Below are 17,043 nucleotides of genomic sequence, written 5' to 3' on the forward strand. Positions count from 1 at the left end.
CTTGCAGAGTTATCAAGAAGACCGGGCAGGTTTGGGATGAATTATTCATGGCATCTTTTCATTTCTGGAGAAGAAGCTAGCATTAAATTACAAGTAAATATGAAAGCTGCTGTCGTAGAGTTAAAGTGTTGGACTAGCCTCAAGGAAACCTAGACTATCTTTAGCTACTGAATTCCCTGGGTGATTTTGGGCCAGTCCCTGAACAAAAGGCAGACTAAGCTCTAATGCATAAGTAGAGAAAAAAATAAAATAAAATAAAATTAATATTCCCCATCCAGCCTGTCTCTCTTTAGAGGGAGACCTCAAAAGAAATAACCAACGGGATCATTGGAGAGCAGATGTTGTCTCCAAGAACCTGGCTTCAAATTAGCTTTAGGGGTAAAAATAAGACCTTGGATTGGCTAAGGCGCACACGTGAATCCGACATAAGGGAAATACAATCAGGGCCACCGAGTGATGAAGTTCAGAAAAATGTTTTGGATCCTGCCTTTGGCTGTGGTATTCAGATGTTCCTCAGAAGCAGCACGAGAATCTCACCATCATTCAAATGAGTGATGTGAGCCCTGAATTTTGAAGCAGACCCTGAAGGAAGGGACTAAGGCTACCTTCAGGTCTTGCTTGTGATCATCCCAACAATTCTTGGCCAGAAGAGTTGACCTCAACCACCCAAACAGGGAGGTGTAGAGCTTGCTCTCCTGCCATAACCTCGTTGTCGTGCAGAAAAGCAAGCTAATAAATAAAAGATTTCAGGGGTGACCCCAGCTGTTGAACGCTCCTAAGGAAATGGCTGTCTTCTCCTGCCAAGATGGCTAATTGGAAGAATTCCTCATTCGGTTCCGTTCCAATGCTTTGCTTTGCTTGCGCCTCACCTCCAATGCATCACAATTACCAAGCCGGGCTGGACGAGGAGCCTTCACGGGGGGGGGGGGAGAGTGTTGTGGGGGGGGGAGTGCCAATCCAACAGCCAGCCCCAGAATTGCTGATCTCTAAACAGGCTGAACGAAGAAGCTGCGGCAGCATCTGATCCGATGCGTGGGTGGCCAGAGACTCAGTCGCTGACCTTTTGGTTTGCTAGAAATTTCTCCCTTCTGCATATGGCAAACCCAAAGGCTGGTTTTCATGCAACTGCATAGGAATGCTCACACACACACACACACACACACACGCACAGAGAGAGAGAGAGAGAGAGATTGAGAGAGAGAGAGAGAGAGAGAGAGAGAGAGAGAGCAGCCTGTGCTGTTTGAATGGCCTAAGGAGGGCACGGCCCCTGCACACTCCTTTGGTGCATGAGGAGTGGATGGAGGCCACAAAGCATCAATTAAAGCACCTCTGCAGTGGGGGTTGAGGGTGCAAGCATGTGTATTTTGTCTGTGCTTCCCTGCATTTAAAAAGAGAAAGAAAAACCTGTCTGATTTGTAAGTAAGTGATCCATAAAGAAGACAATTTTAACAGAAAATTCTCCCTGATAGATTCTCCTCTTTTTCCCTCCCTCCCTCCCTCCCTCTTTTTTTCTTCTCTTCTTTTCTCTTCTCTTCTCTTCTCTTCTTTTTTCTTATGCTCTATTACAACCAGGCACCTCTTAACAGCTTACAGGTAGACAATAAAACAATAATGGAACCATCTGCAGCACAAAGACTCTACAATGTTGGGAACATTTCTCTTTTTAGACTTCTTTTTAATCCAGCCTTTATTACTTTATTAACTCAAGGCAGTGAACATCCCTAATCCTCTTTCTTCCTCCTGTTTTCCCCCACAACAACAACAACAGCCCTCTCAGGCAAGTTGGGCTGAGAAAGAGGGACTCTAACAGAAACTCACCCAGCCGTCTTTTGTATCTCAGGCAGGAGAACTAGAACTTACAGTTTCCTGGTTTGTACTCTGGTACCTTCAGCATTAGACCAAATTTTTGCACGAAAAAAAGCTTTGTTTCTTGACTCTGGGAGAAAAGAATAGTTAACACAGCTCCTGGTTGGAAACGTAGACATCTCTGGACTCCTCGGATAATCTTTGGACCCTCGTTAGTATATTTGCGTGTTGGAGTTGCCTCTCCACCTATGTCAACGGCGGCTATCCATCGGCACAGATGTTCAAAAAGGACTAGCAATGCAAAAGTTGTTGTGCTTTGTGTCATTCCCTTGAGTCGATTTAAAAAAAAAATACCCATGACATGTCATGTAACTGCCAACCCTGGAAATTCCCCATTGACCCTTTACTTGACTTCAGTTTTACCCATAATTCTAAAAGCCAGGGGAAAATCAGGGAGGTTGCTACTCCCATTTGGAGATAGAATAGATCGATCAGTATATGACATTCATCCTCTCTTGTTCCTCCCTATATGTCTGCCAGGTTGGCACCAATTCCTTTGAAGAGGAAAACAAGCCATCTCCTTTTCAATCCTCTCAAATCTTCTTTATCCATATTGAGTCTGTATATTGTTCTCCCTTTGCCACCTTCTTCTTTTTTCTTCTTCCTCTTCTTCCCTTTATTCTTTCTTCCTTCTTCCCCTCCTCTCCTCCTCCTTTCTTTTTCTTTCCTTCTTCTTCTTCTTCTTCTTCTTCTTCTTCTTCTTCTTCTTCTTCTTCTTCTTCTTCTTCTTCTTCTTCTTCTTCTCCTCCTCCTCCTCCTCCTCTTCTTCTTCCTCCTCTTCCCCCTCCTCCTAATTCTGCCCAGTTCTGCTTTTTAATGGAAGGATTAAAAAAAGGGTTTGGAGGAATGAGAAAAATGCATGCAGTGTAGTTGGTGTAAAGTAAAAAAGTAGATTTTTTTTTTTCTTCTGTCATAGCTCCGTGACTTGCCAGCACAACTAATGGGCTGGAGATTACAAGTCAACTCTGGTTCCATTCAAGCTGAGCTCCTAACCATAGTTACCACAAGGTAGCAGCAATAGAGAGATTGTCACTGCCTTGTTTGGAATATTTTTTTTTCTAACTTCCTCATTGCTGTTTCCTGATAGTAAGCTATCCCAGTCAAGGTCAACCAGGCATTGTCATCTCTTATAAACAAATCAGAGAAAGTGTTGTGTTTAATACATAGAATGTAGTTCCCTGAGAAGGGGGAGCTTATGGCTAATAGGACAGCAACTTGGATTCTTTTCAATGTCTTCCTCTATCAAAGTCCATCCGAGGAAAGTCATAATTCCATGTTTTGGAAAGTGATGGTGAGGCTCACAAGTTTAATACCAGGCCAGCCTAGAGAAAAAACGAGAGAAAGAAGAAAATGGATTGATCTGAGGATGGACAATAAAAACCACTGGGTGAAAGTTTTGTAGGGGAAAAAATCATGCAGCTTCAGAAAAATCTGCATGCAAAGCTTTTGCAAACTTGGACAAAGTTTGATGAAATTGACTGATGAATGTATCCCTGTGATGTGACAAGATCTGGATGGAGATTGATTCATAACTTAAGATGCTGCCAATGTCTAAGAGATTGAAGCAGGAGGGAGGGAGGGAGGGAAACAGAAGGAGCCTAAATGGCAAACCTCTGCCAGTAGATTATTCCCCCTCTCTTTTTTATTTGGAGAATTTCAACTTGCGTTCCTTCCCACGTTGCTGTTGTTGCTACTCATTCAGAACAGGAAATGAAAAGCAAAGGACAGCTTCAAATTAATCAATCACGCTTCCACCTATTCTTATTGTCACTCCAAGACCGCCAGCTTCACAATGGTTCCTCCGAAACAGGAAACCTGCATAAAAACAAACTGAGATTCCTCGATGAGAGAGAACAAGCCCACATTTGGGATTCCAAAGGCACCCCTCTTCTCCTGTAGCTGCTGAGCATTGGTTTGGAGAAGGGGACTCATTAAGATGGGTAGCTGAGACAATGGGGGATGAATTGCTGCCCCATAGCCTTGCTCCAACCTGACCAGGAAAACTAAATTACCTAAATTTTCAAACAGACAAAAAACACTAAATATCACTTGCAGATGCTCCCAAGCCTTTGTCTTGAAAACCCTGAAGGATTGGAGCCATTAATGGCAGGCAGGCCTTTCTTTTAAGTTCTCAGTAGATTGGATTCTGGGAATGTACATCTGGTCCATTTGGAAAGCATCTGATTGAGGAAGATTGGTTTATATAGCCTGGATATTTTTCTCTCCAGGCTTTTCACAGCCCTTTCTGAAGATCCTAGGAGTTGATGTCGGGACCTTTGGCATATAATGCCTATTGCTCTGGATCCCCTAAATTCTATTGTCCATGGTGGAATCCTGACTATGCCAGCATCACCCAAGACAGATTGACAGGCACCACTAGAGATCCTGATTTGGAGATGCTGATGTTTTCGGAGGGGAGGTGACTTAAGAATAGATCTTGAAAGTTCATTCACCCCTGTAATTTTATAACTGCACCTTGGCACTTGGGGTGAGGAGAAGAGCAAGACTGAAAGAATCGGTACTTTTTCATCTTGAGAAAGCCTTAATTTAATAATGCGGACTGGCTCGATGAGATGAAAAAAAAAAGGCCATCTTTTCATATTTTCAAATGACATTCTATTGATCTTTTCTCCCTTGGTTGGCATATCCTCTTCATTTAATCTTATTTGCCTGAAATGATACTTTGGTTGCCACAGTCCAATTTAAATAACAAATTCCACCTGTTCTTGGCAGCTCTAATTTATTATTGTTATTGTTCCTTTGCTTCTGTACCCGTGACGTTCGTAACAACTCATCTGCCAAACGTATAATTTAGCTTGCAGAAATTCAATGATGAAACAAGTTGGACGGTGATTAAGGCAGAAGGAGACAGAAGAAAATTGTGGGACAGAATTAACCAGAGGGAGGCTGACAGATGGGGGTGGGAGAGAAGAAAGTCCATACGCATGTTTGTTTGTTTTTTTAGGAAACGGATGAAAACGTGGTTATTTCACCAAGCTGCTTGGGAGCTGGACTGTTGTGACAGCCCCTCAGGCCAATGGATTGTTTTTGGCCATTTTATGGAAAGATGATGAAGGTGTTGTTTTCACGTTGATGCATATGATTTTGATCCCAATTGCATATTGGGGCACAGAATCAATAGAAGAGAATAGTGGGTGGATGGGTGGATGGATGGATAAATGGATGGATGGATGGATGGATGGATGGATGGATGGATGGATGGATGGAAATCAAGGAAGGAAGAGGGAGGGAGGGAGGAAAGAAATGAAAGAAGGAAATCAAGGAGGGAAATCAAGGAGGGGGAAAGGAAGGAAGGAAGGAAATCAAAGAAGGAAATCAAAGAAGGAGGGAGGAAGAGGAAGGAAGGAAGGAAATCAAAGAAGGAAATCAAGGAGGGAGGGAGAGAAAGGAAGGAAGGAAGGAAGGAAGGAAGGAAGGAAGGAAGGAAGGAAGAAAGAAAGAAAAGGAGGGAGGGCTCTTCTGCTTCTTCGAAGTATTAAACAGTCCATTTTCCATCAGAATCTGCTAATCGCTTCTGTAACTTCCAACTGGGCAAATGGTCGTCAGCTGTGCGCCTCAACCTTCTAGTGCCGTTGTTTGGAATATAACTGAACAATGAAATTAAAATGTCACTGAGATAAAGACAGGCCTAATTTTTAAAGGGAGAATCTTATAGATTGCTGTGTAATGGCCCACGAAATAGGAAAGGGCTCCTTAAATTTAGTTTTGGTGTCTTGTGGTTTACAATCCTAAAGAGAAAAGGCAGCCAGATCTTTAACAGTTGTTCAATTCCAAGAGGAATCCTTGATCTTCACTCTTGTTTGGAGCTTGGATGAGAACTTACAAGAAATGTCAGGGCTGATAGACAAGAATTTTTTTTTACACACACACACAAATCTCAGCCAGAAAAGAACGACAAACCATTTCTGTACTGCTATTGTCTTGGTTAAGCTACCAGGAATCTAGCTCAATTCAAAGATTTTATTTTCAAGAAAATAGGTTTTTGAGATTACAGAGGACTGCCGAGAAAAATGGGAGGAAAACCAACATCCAACCCAGGGGGTTTCCATATTTTTCATTTCTGATTATTTAAACTGGTTGTCTGCTGCATTTTGTCACATCTTAAGTTTTTGTTTGTGTTGCCTCTTCTATCGTTCGTTTTTCTTGACTGTTAATTTCACTTCTTCATTTGAGTTTATCATCCACGATTTATCACTTTGGGGGAGGGGAGAATGGAACATTTGGCTGTTTTGCTGCCGTAGGAAATTAACCTATTCCTCATTAACCTCGCAGCTTTGTTACCGTTCTGTCAAAGCATTTGCTCAATGTTGTGACACTTTAAATTAAAGCTCTTGTCTGATTTCTGATGAATAAAGGGCTAGGCGCCTGGGTTAATCAGCCACGTGAACCATAGAACAGACAAGCCACATTGCATTTTTTCAAAAGAGGGTTGGAAAGGTAACCACGTACTTCTTGGAAAAGTGCAAATGAACTTGGTGAAGTCATTTTTAAGGAGATGTTTCCAGGCTGGCATGGGGGTGAACAGATCTTCCCTGATTCAGGTTAGCCTCCTTTTCAAATTTGCAAGCCACAGTGACCTATCTCCTTTTGAAGATTTGATTATCTGTGGACTCATTTTTCAAAGGTATTCAACATCAAGGCCATTTACCTTTGATCTCTCTTCCCTTTCTTCTCATAATTATTCTTTCCTAGATATCAATGGAGGTTTCTTTTGCCATGAGACACCCTCATTGTTTCCTAATATGGGTTTTTGTCTAATTTTCTATGGCAAAATCAGATATGGCGAGGTGAGGTGAGAGGAATCTTTTATAATCGTCTTTTTCCAATGTTGCTTTCATTTGATCTGCTTTCTTCCCAATGTTTGTTGCCTTGAAGATGTTCAAGCAGGGTGTCTAATGCTTTTCAACCATTCCAGAAAGGAGCCCTGATGGCTCAGTGGTTAGAATGCAGCATTGTAAGCTAATTCTGCCCACAGTCTGGAGCTCGATCCTGACTACTCAAGGTTGACTCAGTCTTCCATCCTTCCAAGGTCGGTAAAATGAGGACCCAGATTGTTGGGAGGGGCAAGATGCTGACTCTGTAAATCACTTAGTTTTGCAAAGCACTCTGAAACAGTATGTAAGTGCTATTGCCATTTCTCCTTTTACAATTTACATTTCTCCTGACTTCTGTCATGCTGGACCCTCTGGCCAACCATCTTCAGAGTACGCTGCATATATACAATCTTTTTACCCAATCACTCAAAGTACCACTGTGATTAAGATCCTGTGGAGCACATCAGCTTCACTACTTGATGCTCCATGATGGATTACTCAGTGATCTTTTGGAAGTTCATAAAATTATACTGGGCAGATTTTTGGGGGGAGAGGTCCACTCACCACTTCCCACCTTATTCAAGGAACTCAGGACTTAAAGCACTTGAGTATTGCCAACCATCATGCTGGACTGTTTGACATTGGAATCTGGTAACTGGTCAAAAGGAGCAGTTGGGTGTCCCCAAAGGAGCAAACCTTGCTTATTTTAGTTTTGGAGGACGTCCCAACACCATTCAAAGAATAATGTCTGGAGGAGGACCTTTGATGCTGGTTCAGCTCCAAAAGCCTGTTGGATATATAGGCTCTTTATAATTAAAGGAAAACCATGACAACTTCTCTGGTCATTTCTTTTCAAAGGTGATAAATCATAAAATCATAGGGTAGAGTCTTGGAGGTGATCCGATATAATTTTCAGCTCAAAACCAGGCTCTGTAGAAGACTTCTGAAGGATGACCACCTCTTTGTGTGGCAAGCTGTTCTACCAGATGACAGCTCATAGGGTCAGTCCCTCCAAAGTTCCTTTGGAAGACCAGTCAAAGTGGTCAGGATTGTACCTATCCTCAGATAGTTTTGCATTCAAGCATTTGTCTTCTGGGCATGAACCAAACTCAGAATGATGCAGGTCTACAGAAACAGTTCTTTGGGCTGCAATTGTTGCAAGGGGCCCTCAGAAGAATTGGCTTGATGACAGCCGAGTGGCTCAGCTCCTAATTTGATCATCCATCTCTGAATGCAGCCAGTTGTGCAGTCCCTAAACACAGCAAATTACTGTACCAAAGCTATAATCACCCTCTCTACACACTCCAGGGTTCTCTTTTACTGCTCTTAATTGGATGATGAAGTCCATGGTGTCCCATCTCCTTCCCACCAGTTCATTTCAGTGTGTGGCTTTCTGTTGTTGTTTTTGCGACTTCAAGAATACCACCATCCCCTCTTTATGCTGTGTCTTAAAGAAATATCTACGTGCAAGCATTTGAAATATATGCACAGCCACTACACACTGTGCACCTATAAGTACCAAGTCAGAATCAATATGACTAATCCACATTCTGTATTGCTGGAAACCCATTGTGACTGGCTGATCAAAATCTGAACCTGTAACACCAATATTATTTGCCCCCTGGATCTAAAATGTTATCAAATTAAAATGTTTTGTGGAGTGCTGTTAGGCTGTTGGACTAGGATCAGGGACTCTCAGATCAATGTCCAATTCTATCAGAAAAGTTCATTGAGTGATTTGGAGAACAGTTAAAAATTTCTGTAGCCCACCTGAGACATACCGTAGGGGTTGTTTGGGGGCTGGAAGAAAATAAATTGAGGAGGAAGAAGTGGTATTATGGCCATCTGGCATGTCCATCTGGATTTTTGCAGTCTAGCTCTCCAAAATCTAGCTTCCAAATGGATAAGACAGCCAACCTAATTGTTTACTCTGATGGGCCATCTAATTCTACCACTTCTGCCATCACCACATAACTGAGGTGAGGACACTGAATCTTCAAATCCATGAGAGCTTTCTTAACCTTGAAACCCAAGTTAGTTCTTCTTTCAGATCTCTCTTCACAACCCAACAAGGTTGGCTCTGAGAGAACCATGTGTCCTTGGGTGTCATGGGATAATGTTAGAAATATCATCCAGGCCTTATTTCGGGAGAATTTTGGGCAGACAGTAAAGTCCTATATATGTTTTGGACTTCCAGTCCTCTTAAGGCCAGAGTCACACACTTGTAGAAATTGGGCTTCAGACCTTCTGAAAAGTTACCATTGGCCACCTTCCTTAGTAAATACAGCAGTGAGATCTCCCTCAATGTAAAGATTCTAGGAGATGTTCGCAATATTGAATACTAGGGATAAGTACATCATACAAGATGTCCAGTAGTGAGTTGTCAGATCCTTCCAAGTCTATAATTGCATTGCCAAGTGAAATCCAGTTTGAAGAACCTTTGCTTTGAAAGGTGACTTCACAAGTACTTGTCTCATGAAAAAATTTTCATGGAGATTTTTTCCAAATCTATGATAGGAGCCGTTTCCAGTTAAGGCTGTTTCTTACAGAAACCTGGAGGATCCTAGAGACCCATGGTGTAAAACCATTACGGTTCATCTGGTATCGGCTTCCAGTCCCTGTCATGAGCTTTCAAAAGCACCCAGGTCTGCAGCGGGCTGATAAAGCGTTATAAATAAATAATAGCAATGTAATGAGGTAGCTGGTAAATGTTGCGTTAACATCAGTCACTTGGTAAAAGAGCATTTACTCTCAATGTCCATCCTTTGATCTTAATTCCCCCCCCCTTCTACTAAACACATTTTCCCCATCTCCACGCAGGATCCTGCTTGATCTGCCAATCGTGCTGGAGTAGCAAAATTCTTCTCCAGATCGATATTTCTTCACTTTAGATGTTATGATTGCTTTGAGATGTAAATGGCTACATGCTCCCAAACTACATTATGGTGAAAGGAAAGCAGAACGGGAGGAGTAGAGGCTACGGCCAGCAAAATATTGAATCATTTCTGCATTAGCAGACGGGACGTTGTGCAAATATTGATTCTTTCTGTCTTTCTTTTCTTTCTTTCTTTCCTCCCTCCACCCTTCCCTACAGGAACACTTCACACCAGAATGCAAGTTCAAAGAATCCGTTTTTGAAAATTATTACGTCACGTATTCTTCCATGATCTACCGGCAGATGCAGTCAGGAAGAGGCTGGTACTTGGGTCTCAACAAAGAAGGCGAAGTCATGAAAGGGAATCATGTGAAGAAAAACAAACCTGCTGCCCACTTCCTCCCCAAACCGCTCAAAGGTGACACCATTCAAACTTCCTCAGCTATTTGTAGAGGATTTGTGAATACAATTTGTTTTGTTTTTTCCTCTTCTGCCGTTTTGTTCTCAGGGTGCTTGCGATCCCTTTGGAGAATCTGCCTCTGTCTTCTGCTACATCAAGTCTTGTTTATCTTTTGCTCTGTGTGTGTTTGTGTGCTTGTGCAATGAGTGGGTGGGGAGAAGGCCCAAATGGAAGCAACAGGTAGCACGCCTAGACAGAGCCAGGATTGTTGCCATTTTCCTAAAAGATGATGATGATGATGATGATGATGATGATGATGATGATGATAATAGTAATAATAATAATGTAGTTGGAAGGGACCTTGGAGGTCTTCTAGTCCAACCCCCTGCTCAAGCAGGAAACCCTAGACCATTTCAGACAAAGGGTTGCCCAGTCTCTTCTTAAAAACTTCCAGTGTTGGAGCATTCACAACTTCTGGAGGCAGGCTGTTCCACTGGTTAATTGTTCTAACTATCCATGCCTTCCAGTTTCAACTCCCCCAGCAGGGAACCCAAACTAGATGACTCTCCCAGCAAGCATTGCTCCTCTCCTCTGTCCCGGTACTCATCTTGGTAATCTTCTTCCTGAATGCAGATGAGCAAAATGCTTTGAATGGTGACATTTCTGGGCAGTTTTTCCTCTCCCCTCTCCCCTCTCCCCCCTAATGCCCTCAAGGGGATGCTTCTAAGTCTTCCCCCTCCCCTCTGGGGAAGGCCAGGTCAGATTACTTGAGTAGCCATCAGGCTGAGCTTTCTATCCCTCTTAGGTTGAGGAGCAATCTCCTGGACATCAGGAGTTATAAGGTTGGAAGGGATCTTGGAGGTCTTCTAGTCCAATCCCCACCCCCACCCCTGCTCCAGCAGCAGACCGGTCTGTGATTCTTCCCTGACTTTCCTTTCTCCTCCTTTCCAACCAGTGGCCATGTACAAAGAACCCTCCCTCCACGACCTTACCGAATTCTCACGGTCTGGCAGTGGCACCCCAACGAAAAGCAGAAGCGTCTCCGGAGCTTTGAACGGTGGCAAATCTATGACCCAGAACGAATCGACGTAGCCAGGATGGAAAAGCTAGAGGAGAGAAGAAGCATCCATGGGAACTTTTACCTCTAGATCCGTTGTGGAACCCTGATTTTTGCACCTACCGTTCAGCCCTTCCCGACAAGCCAACAAACTGGGATAGCTCTCTTGGCCTTTCATCCGCGACTTTGGACTTTCCGGAGGTCCCCAAATAACCGTAAATGATTCGTGTCAAAGGAAAGATTTTCCCCACCCCAATGATGTAAAACGCGCTTGTGCAAACACAGACCTAGCCAGACAAACACGAAGCAATGACCTCACATTGCATCTGCCTTTACCTCTCCCCCTCGCTTACGCTCTTGGGGAGAAGAAGAAAAAAATCCACCACATTTAAAAACACATTTTTGCTTTCCAGCCAAGACAGAAACCCTGTCAAAGTTTGTTCTTCTTTTTTTCTTTGCTCTTTGAAGGGAATTTCAGTATTTAGTGTTTTATATATGAATGGTTCAGAGAGAGGAAGGGGGACTTTGTACATCCTCTGCTTTTTTTTCGACTTACTATTTTATATATCATCAAGCTTGGTAAGGAAAAGAAATCTGAATATATCTCTTTTTTATTTTTATTTGATATTATTTTGGGTCTCTTCTCTTGAAGGGGTTTTGAGTTGTGTCTTTACAAGCCAAGCAAAATCCTGCTAAAATGCTAGTGTAACCTTGAGGAAAAATAATCAATAAATCAGGTTTGGAGCCGGATCGCAGTAGATCTTAGGCTCCAGCAAAAAAAAAAAGTGTTCTTGTGATTTTAACACAAACTGAGATATATACAGTTTTTTATAGATTTGTAGTCATCCTTTCCAAGGCCTCATGCTAAACTCCCAGTCTGTAGGAACCGAGGTGTGTGTTAGTTTCCCCGTCTGTGGAAAATAGTTATTTTTTTAAAACAGGATGAATCGAGTTCTTCCCACAATGTAGATTCCTTTTTTTCCCCTCTTCTTCTCTTAATTAAATTTTGTGTATCATATTTAAAAACAAAAAGCAAAACCTGTGGACATATACCTTCTTTTTTCTAAAGACAGAAACTGTGGAACTAAAGTGACTTAACTACATTTTTATAAGGGAAACCATGACATCTTGTTTGTAAACATCTTTCCTTTCCCTGAAAATGTGGGTGGAGAATGAAGATTATCCACGGATAAGTTGGGAAAAAGTCTACATGGAAAGGAATTGCAATCCAGCCTGTTGAGGTCACTGGGATGGAAGGAAGTGAGGTGGCGGTTCATCTCTCCTGGCCTTGCGTTGAGAGAGAAGAAGCCGTTGAGACAGGAAAGGACTGGGGGATGTCATACCATCTGGCTGGAAATTGGGTAGATCATGATGGAAGAAAAAAAGGTACAGGCATCATCACATGGAATTTTTCTGAATCCAATAGAAGGGAATCTTTGTAGCTCATGGTTGAACTGTGGGGTCCTTGGTGCTCTCTGAGCTTGGTGGGGGGGTTTTGTGGATGTTTCATGATCCAACCTGGTAACATCATCAGGGCAGGTGGCATCTCCATCATCCAGCACCAATGATGTTACCTAGTTGAGTCATGACACATCTACAAGAAAACAAACAAACTCAGAGAGCACCGAGGACTCCACTTCCTGAATCCTTATTTTCTATTTGCAAGAGGCTGGAATTGCATCTTTCCTTCTTTGTTTTTTGTTTTTTTTTTTTTAAGGAAACAGAAATAATGCAACCAGGGAGAGAGAGAAAGTTAAGTTTATGTTTAGTTCATCATATCTCTTGCATGAGAGGAAGTTGGATACTGGCTTCAGAAGTTGCATGACCTGTTTAAGATTTTGTGCATTGCTCTCTGTCAAAGATAACATGTGCAAAGCAGATATGGGCCAGGATGAGCTGTTTCCTGTCGCTTTGTACAGAGGAGATGTTTATTATTTGTTGTATACAACCATGCACTGAATAAACAAATTTATATTAAGGTGTCCATTCTAAAAAAAAAAAAAAGCAAAGAATAGCAAAACCTAGGTGGTGGATTCATTCAGGTCTAGAGTATCTAAGGAACCCGACATACGTTTTGCAAAGTACGGCTCACTTCCCTTTTCAAGCGCTGACATTCACTTAAATTCATCGTGTTCCTTCGGTGAGTCTTTCCCAAGTTAGATGTGTTAAGCCATGGGGACCACCATTCCCAGCTAACATCCTAGCATTATTCTGGGAGTTGTAATCCAGCCCATTCATAGGTGGTTTTGGAGAAGGTTGAAGTAAGGGTGGCATGAAGAACTTCTAGGGAGATTCTCCATCTTCCGGATCACGGTTGTCCCAAAGGTGCTTTTTTTTCCAAAAGGCAACTGGACTTTCTTGGTTTTATTCCTTGAAAACATTTCACTTCTCATCCAAGAAACTCAGAACTGAAGAAGCTTCTTGGATAAGAAGAGAAGCGTTTTCAAGGAATGCACCTTTGGAAATGCACCTTTGGGACATGAAGAACTTCCTTTAAAAATGACCAGGGGAGAAATGATGTCTTGAAGCTTAGGACTTTTTAGGGAGAAGAGCTTTTGAGGCCTCAGTTCCAGAATGAAGATCTGATATGAGTAGATGCTCTCCTTGTTCTGCCTAACTCCTATTCAAGCCTTATTGCAAGTAATTGTCCCTAATCCATTTTGGCTGACTCTCTCCACCCATACAAAATAAAAAAATGTAATAGCTAGTTGAAAACTCTCCAAAACTTCATGGGAAACTCATTCTATATATTGTCCCCAAAACTATATAGATGTGCAAATACAGTCACCAGATGAGCTGAATCTAAGGAGAGTACAATTTATTCATGTTGTTATTTATTACAGTATTTAACATCTGCTGAGCTCAGTCCAACCTTTGTCCTACAGAAGTAAGCAAAGGCTTAGGGGGGCTTAAGAAAATATCAGAAAAAGGCAAATCCTTGTTTGCATGGAGTGGGAATTTCACGGCATCTCACACATTTTGATGGTGGCAGAGCAGATCGGTAATTTAGCAGGTCAGAACATCTCAAGAAGGACCCTGGTAGACTCTTTGACATGTGACAGCAATTCAAATCCTTAGTCATATTCATGCATAAACTGGCAGTTAATTGGAAGGCTCTTGACAAGCTACATTCAGCCTCATTTAAAACTCAAAGGTTGGCAAAGATTCAAAGAGATGGTTCTTTCATAAGTTAGTTGATTACAGATGCTGGAAAAGCCCTAATTAGAAGCAGAAAATTGCATCCTATAAACCATACATGTAGCAGTTCCAGATTTCATTTCCTACATCTCCATCTGCTCATGTCCCCTAACCAACTAGAAGCAGGTTACTTCTCCATGGTAGACACTAGAGGACTTTGTACATTTTTTATTTTAGCAGATCTGCCGTTGTAGGACCTTTGCATCTGATTTTTTTCTAGCTAGTATGGAGTTGGGAGAAATAAACGGAGAAGCTTCTGCCTGAGGCTGTGGTACTGTGGGTTTGATGGACAAAGAATCTGGGATCCACCGCATAGGATGAAGTCCCGGATTGCTTATCCAATGTTTGATGAATTAGAAACACTTGATTAGGTTCACACATCATGCTAAGGCATTGACCATCATGGTCAGATGGTTGAGTCATGCAACACATTAGCCGAAACCAAAGGCCTCATGATGATAGATCTTTTAGGCATCGAATCCACTTTAGTGACCTTGGGCATGTTATTCCTTTCACCTTATTTAGGACCAAGACCTGGATGTCCCATGCAAACTGAAGTTATAGTATTTGGATTCATGTTCTTCTTAGGCCTGGCTAAAACTCATGCCCACTAACTGGGAATAAATTCCATTGCAAATCACACAAAACACATCCCCATCCTATGTTTAAGAAGCCTCTCCTATCAAGTCAAATGTATCAGTAATCAGTAGGACTGGAAAAAACACATTCACAAAACAAGTCTTTCAGCAGTCTACTGAACACAGTTTAGTCAAACAAAGGTTAAGGTGATCAAACAAAAATTCCAGCAAGAACTTTTGTGTCCAAGTGTGAAGCATTGTAAAATGGTGAGCTTCTGGTTTTCTTTCTTTTAATGAAGAAAAGGAGCAAATAAGCAAGCTTAAATCTGGATAATATTTACACATTAGGGACTTGTCTCTTATATAGTGTGGGAAATTCACAGTTGGTGAAAGAGCCAGAAGCTGCATTCCTACACAATGCTAGGCTTGGTTAGGGTTAAACCTGGCTAGCTTTCTTAAGTTTAGCAAGCTGGATGCATTCATCTCTCTTACTGTAAGCTTCCTTATGTATGGAAAACCAAAACCTGGACTAATTTAGCTTGCTGTGTGTTGGTAAACAATGCAGTGGTGGAAATCGATCCTACAACACAGCAATAATTCATCCCTCTCTCCTCTCTGTTTTGGTAGCTTTTCACCATGCACAGAGAATTTGGGCCTTGCCATGGGGTCACTGAAAGTCCCCACCCCTAGAGAAACAGAGGGAGGTGGAAAGATACAGGTCTTTCTTTCTTTCTTTCTTTTTCTCTGTATATCTGTATATGAGAAGCTTGCCCCATTTTTTTCTAGGTATCTATGGGAATCGTAACATTCAACATCCGAGAATGTTCATCCACAGATATGGGGGAGAGTCTTTCCAAAGAGGAAGTCTTGGCAAAGTCATCCCTCGCTGTTGCTTAGAGACGCCGCTGAATCCCAGGGAGGATTAAAGCCGTCCTCGCATTGGAGAGGATAGTGATCAGACACCGTAACGGTGACTGTCATCAATTGCTCCTCATGACTGAACAGCAGCCTCACAAACACAGGCTGCAAAGCCCTTGGCAGTTGTCTGCCAAGATCTTCCCAACTGGCAGCCAGGTGCCATTCTGCTTCTTTGGGTGGGGTCCTGGTAGAGAGACCTGCAAGACGCAATTTTATTGTTATGTATTTTATTTGTATCCTGCCTTTATTATAACCACCCTGGGGATAGTGCTGAGAGAATGCCTGGCCTAAAGACCCCCAGCCAGCTTTTATTATTAAGGTGGGACTAGAACTCACTATCTCCTGGTGATTAGCTCAGGGTCACCCAATTGGCTTTCATGCCTAAGGTGGGACTAGAACTCACCATCTCCTGGTGATTGGCCCAAAGTCACCCAGTTGGCTTTCATGCCTAAGCAAAGGTATTAATTCAGTACTCAAGTTGAAGAAAAAGGGATGTAGGTGAGAGTAGGCAGGACCAGCCAACTTGTCTTGGGAAGGTGATGCTGAACCAAGGTTAGGAAGAATTACAAGGGGAAGGAGAAATAACGATTTGGAAAAAATGCAATTGTTGGCTCTATCAATATCTTCCAGCAAGGAGTCCATTAAGTTTGAGTTCCAGAGCAAGGAGGAAATCCTTGCCAGGCAGTTGAGCCTTAATGCTGAGAGGGCACTAGGGAAGCAGTTTCCGTAGAAACAGATGTGTGAGTTTAAAATAAGAGAAATCTTTTTGAGCAAGACCCAGATGCTTCGCCCAGCTCCAGCTGCCTGCTTAGGAAGGAAGAGGGGAACTCCACCCCAATCTGCCTTGAAAATCAAGAGGAGCTAAGACAAACTCTTTTTATCAAAGGACATTTTTAACAGCTGGTGACAAAAGATTGGATATTTAAAGCAAAATTATAATTCTCCCTTTTTTTTCCACCTCCCTTTCTCCTCAAAAGCAAATTCCTTTTTTATGCATGGAACTTTTTGGGGGAGAAAAAGAAGGATCTAGAATTCTTCTAAGAAACCTACAGAGAAGCTAAAAGAGGACAAAGTAGAGCCTTTAAAAACAAAGGAATTAATTAGCACAATGAAATCAATAAATCAAACAACGGGGCCCTTGGCTTTTTGGTCAAATATTATTCATATAATTTGGTGCTTCTAAGCAAATAATTATTTTTTTTAAAAAAAATGTTTCTCTTGATCTATTTTATACCCAAACTGGAAGTGGGGAAACCAACCACCATGAACAGCCTATCTGAAGAAGTTCTGATCCTTCATGTTGGCTCTCATTTGAG

General features: G+C 42.1%; 1 protein-coding gene across 4 annotated transcripts in view; it reads left to right on the forward strand.

Annotated features, from left to right (window-relative positions):
* The window catches only part of FGF13 (fibroblast growth factor 13), a 78,982-nt gene extending 65,971 nt beyond the window's left edge, over positions 1-13,011 (forward strand). For all 4 annotated transcript variants that reach the window (XM_039354733.1, XM_039354730.1, XM_039354732.1 and 1 more), the window contains 2 exons: positions 9,796-9,994; positions 10,932-13,011. In XM_039354733.1, coding sequence (XP_039210667.1) covers positions 9,796-9,994; positions 10,932-11,068 — 336 coding nt within the window. In that variant the 3' untranslated portion in view covers positions 11,069-13,011. The remainder of the gene's footprint in view (positions 1-9,795; positions 9,995-10,931) is intronic.
* Positions 13,012-17,043: the final 4,032 nt, after the last annotated feature.

This window comes from Crotalus tigris, unplaced genomic scaffold (assembly GCF_016545835.1).
Source record: "Crotalus tigris isolate CLP2741 ecotype Arizona unplaced genomic scaffold, ASM1654583v1 scf7180000018585.330925593:3314079, whole genome shotgun sequence".
NCBI classification, from domain to species: Eukaryota; Metazoa; Chordata; class Lepidosauria; order Squamata; family Viperidae; genus Crotalus; species Crotalus tigris.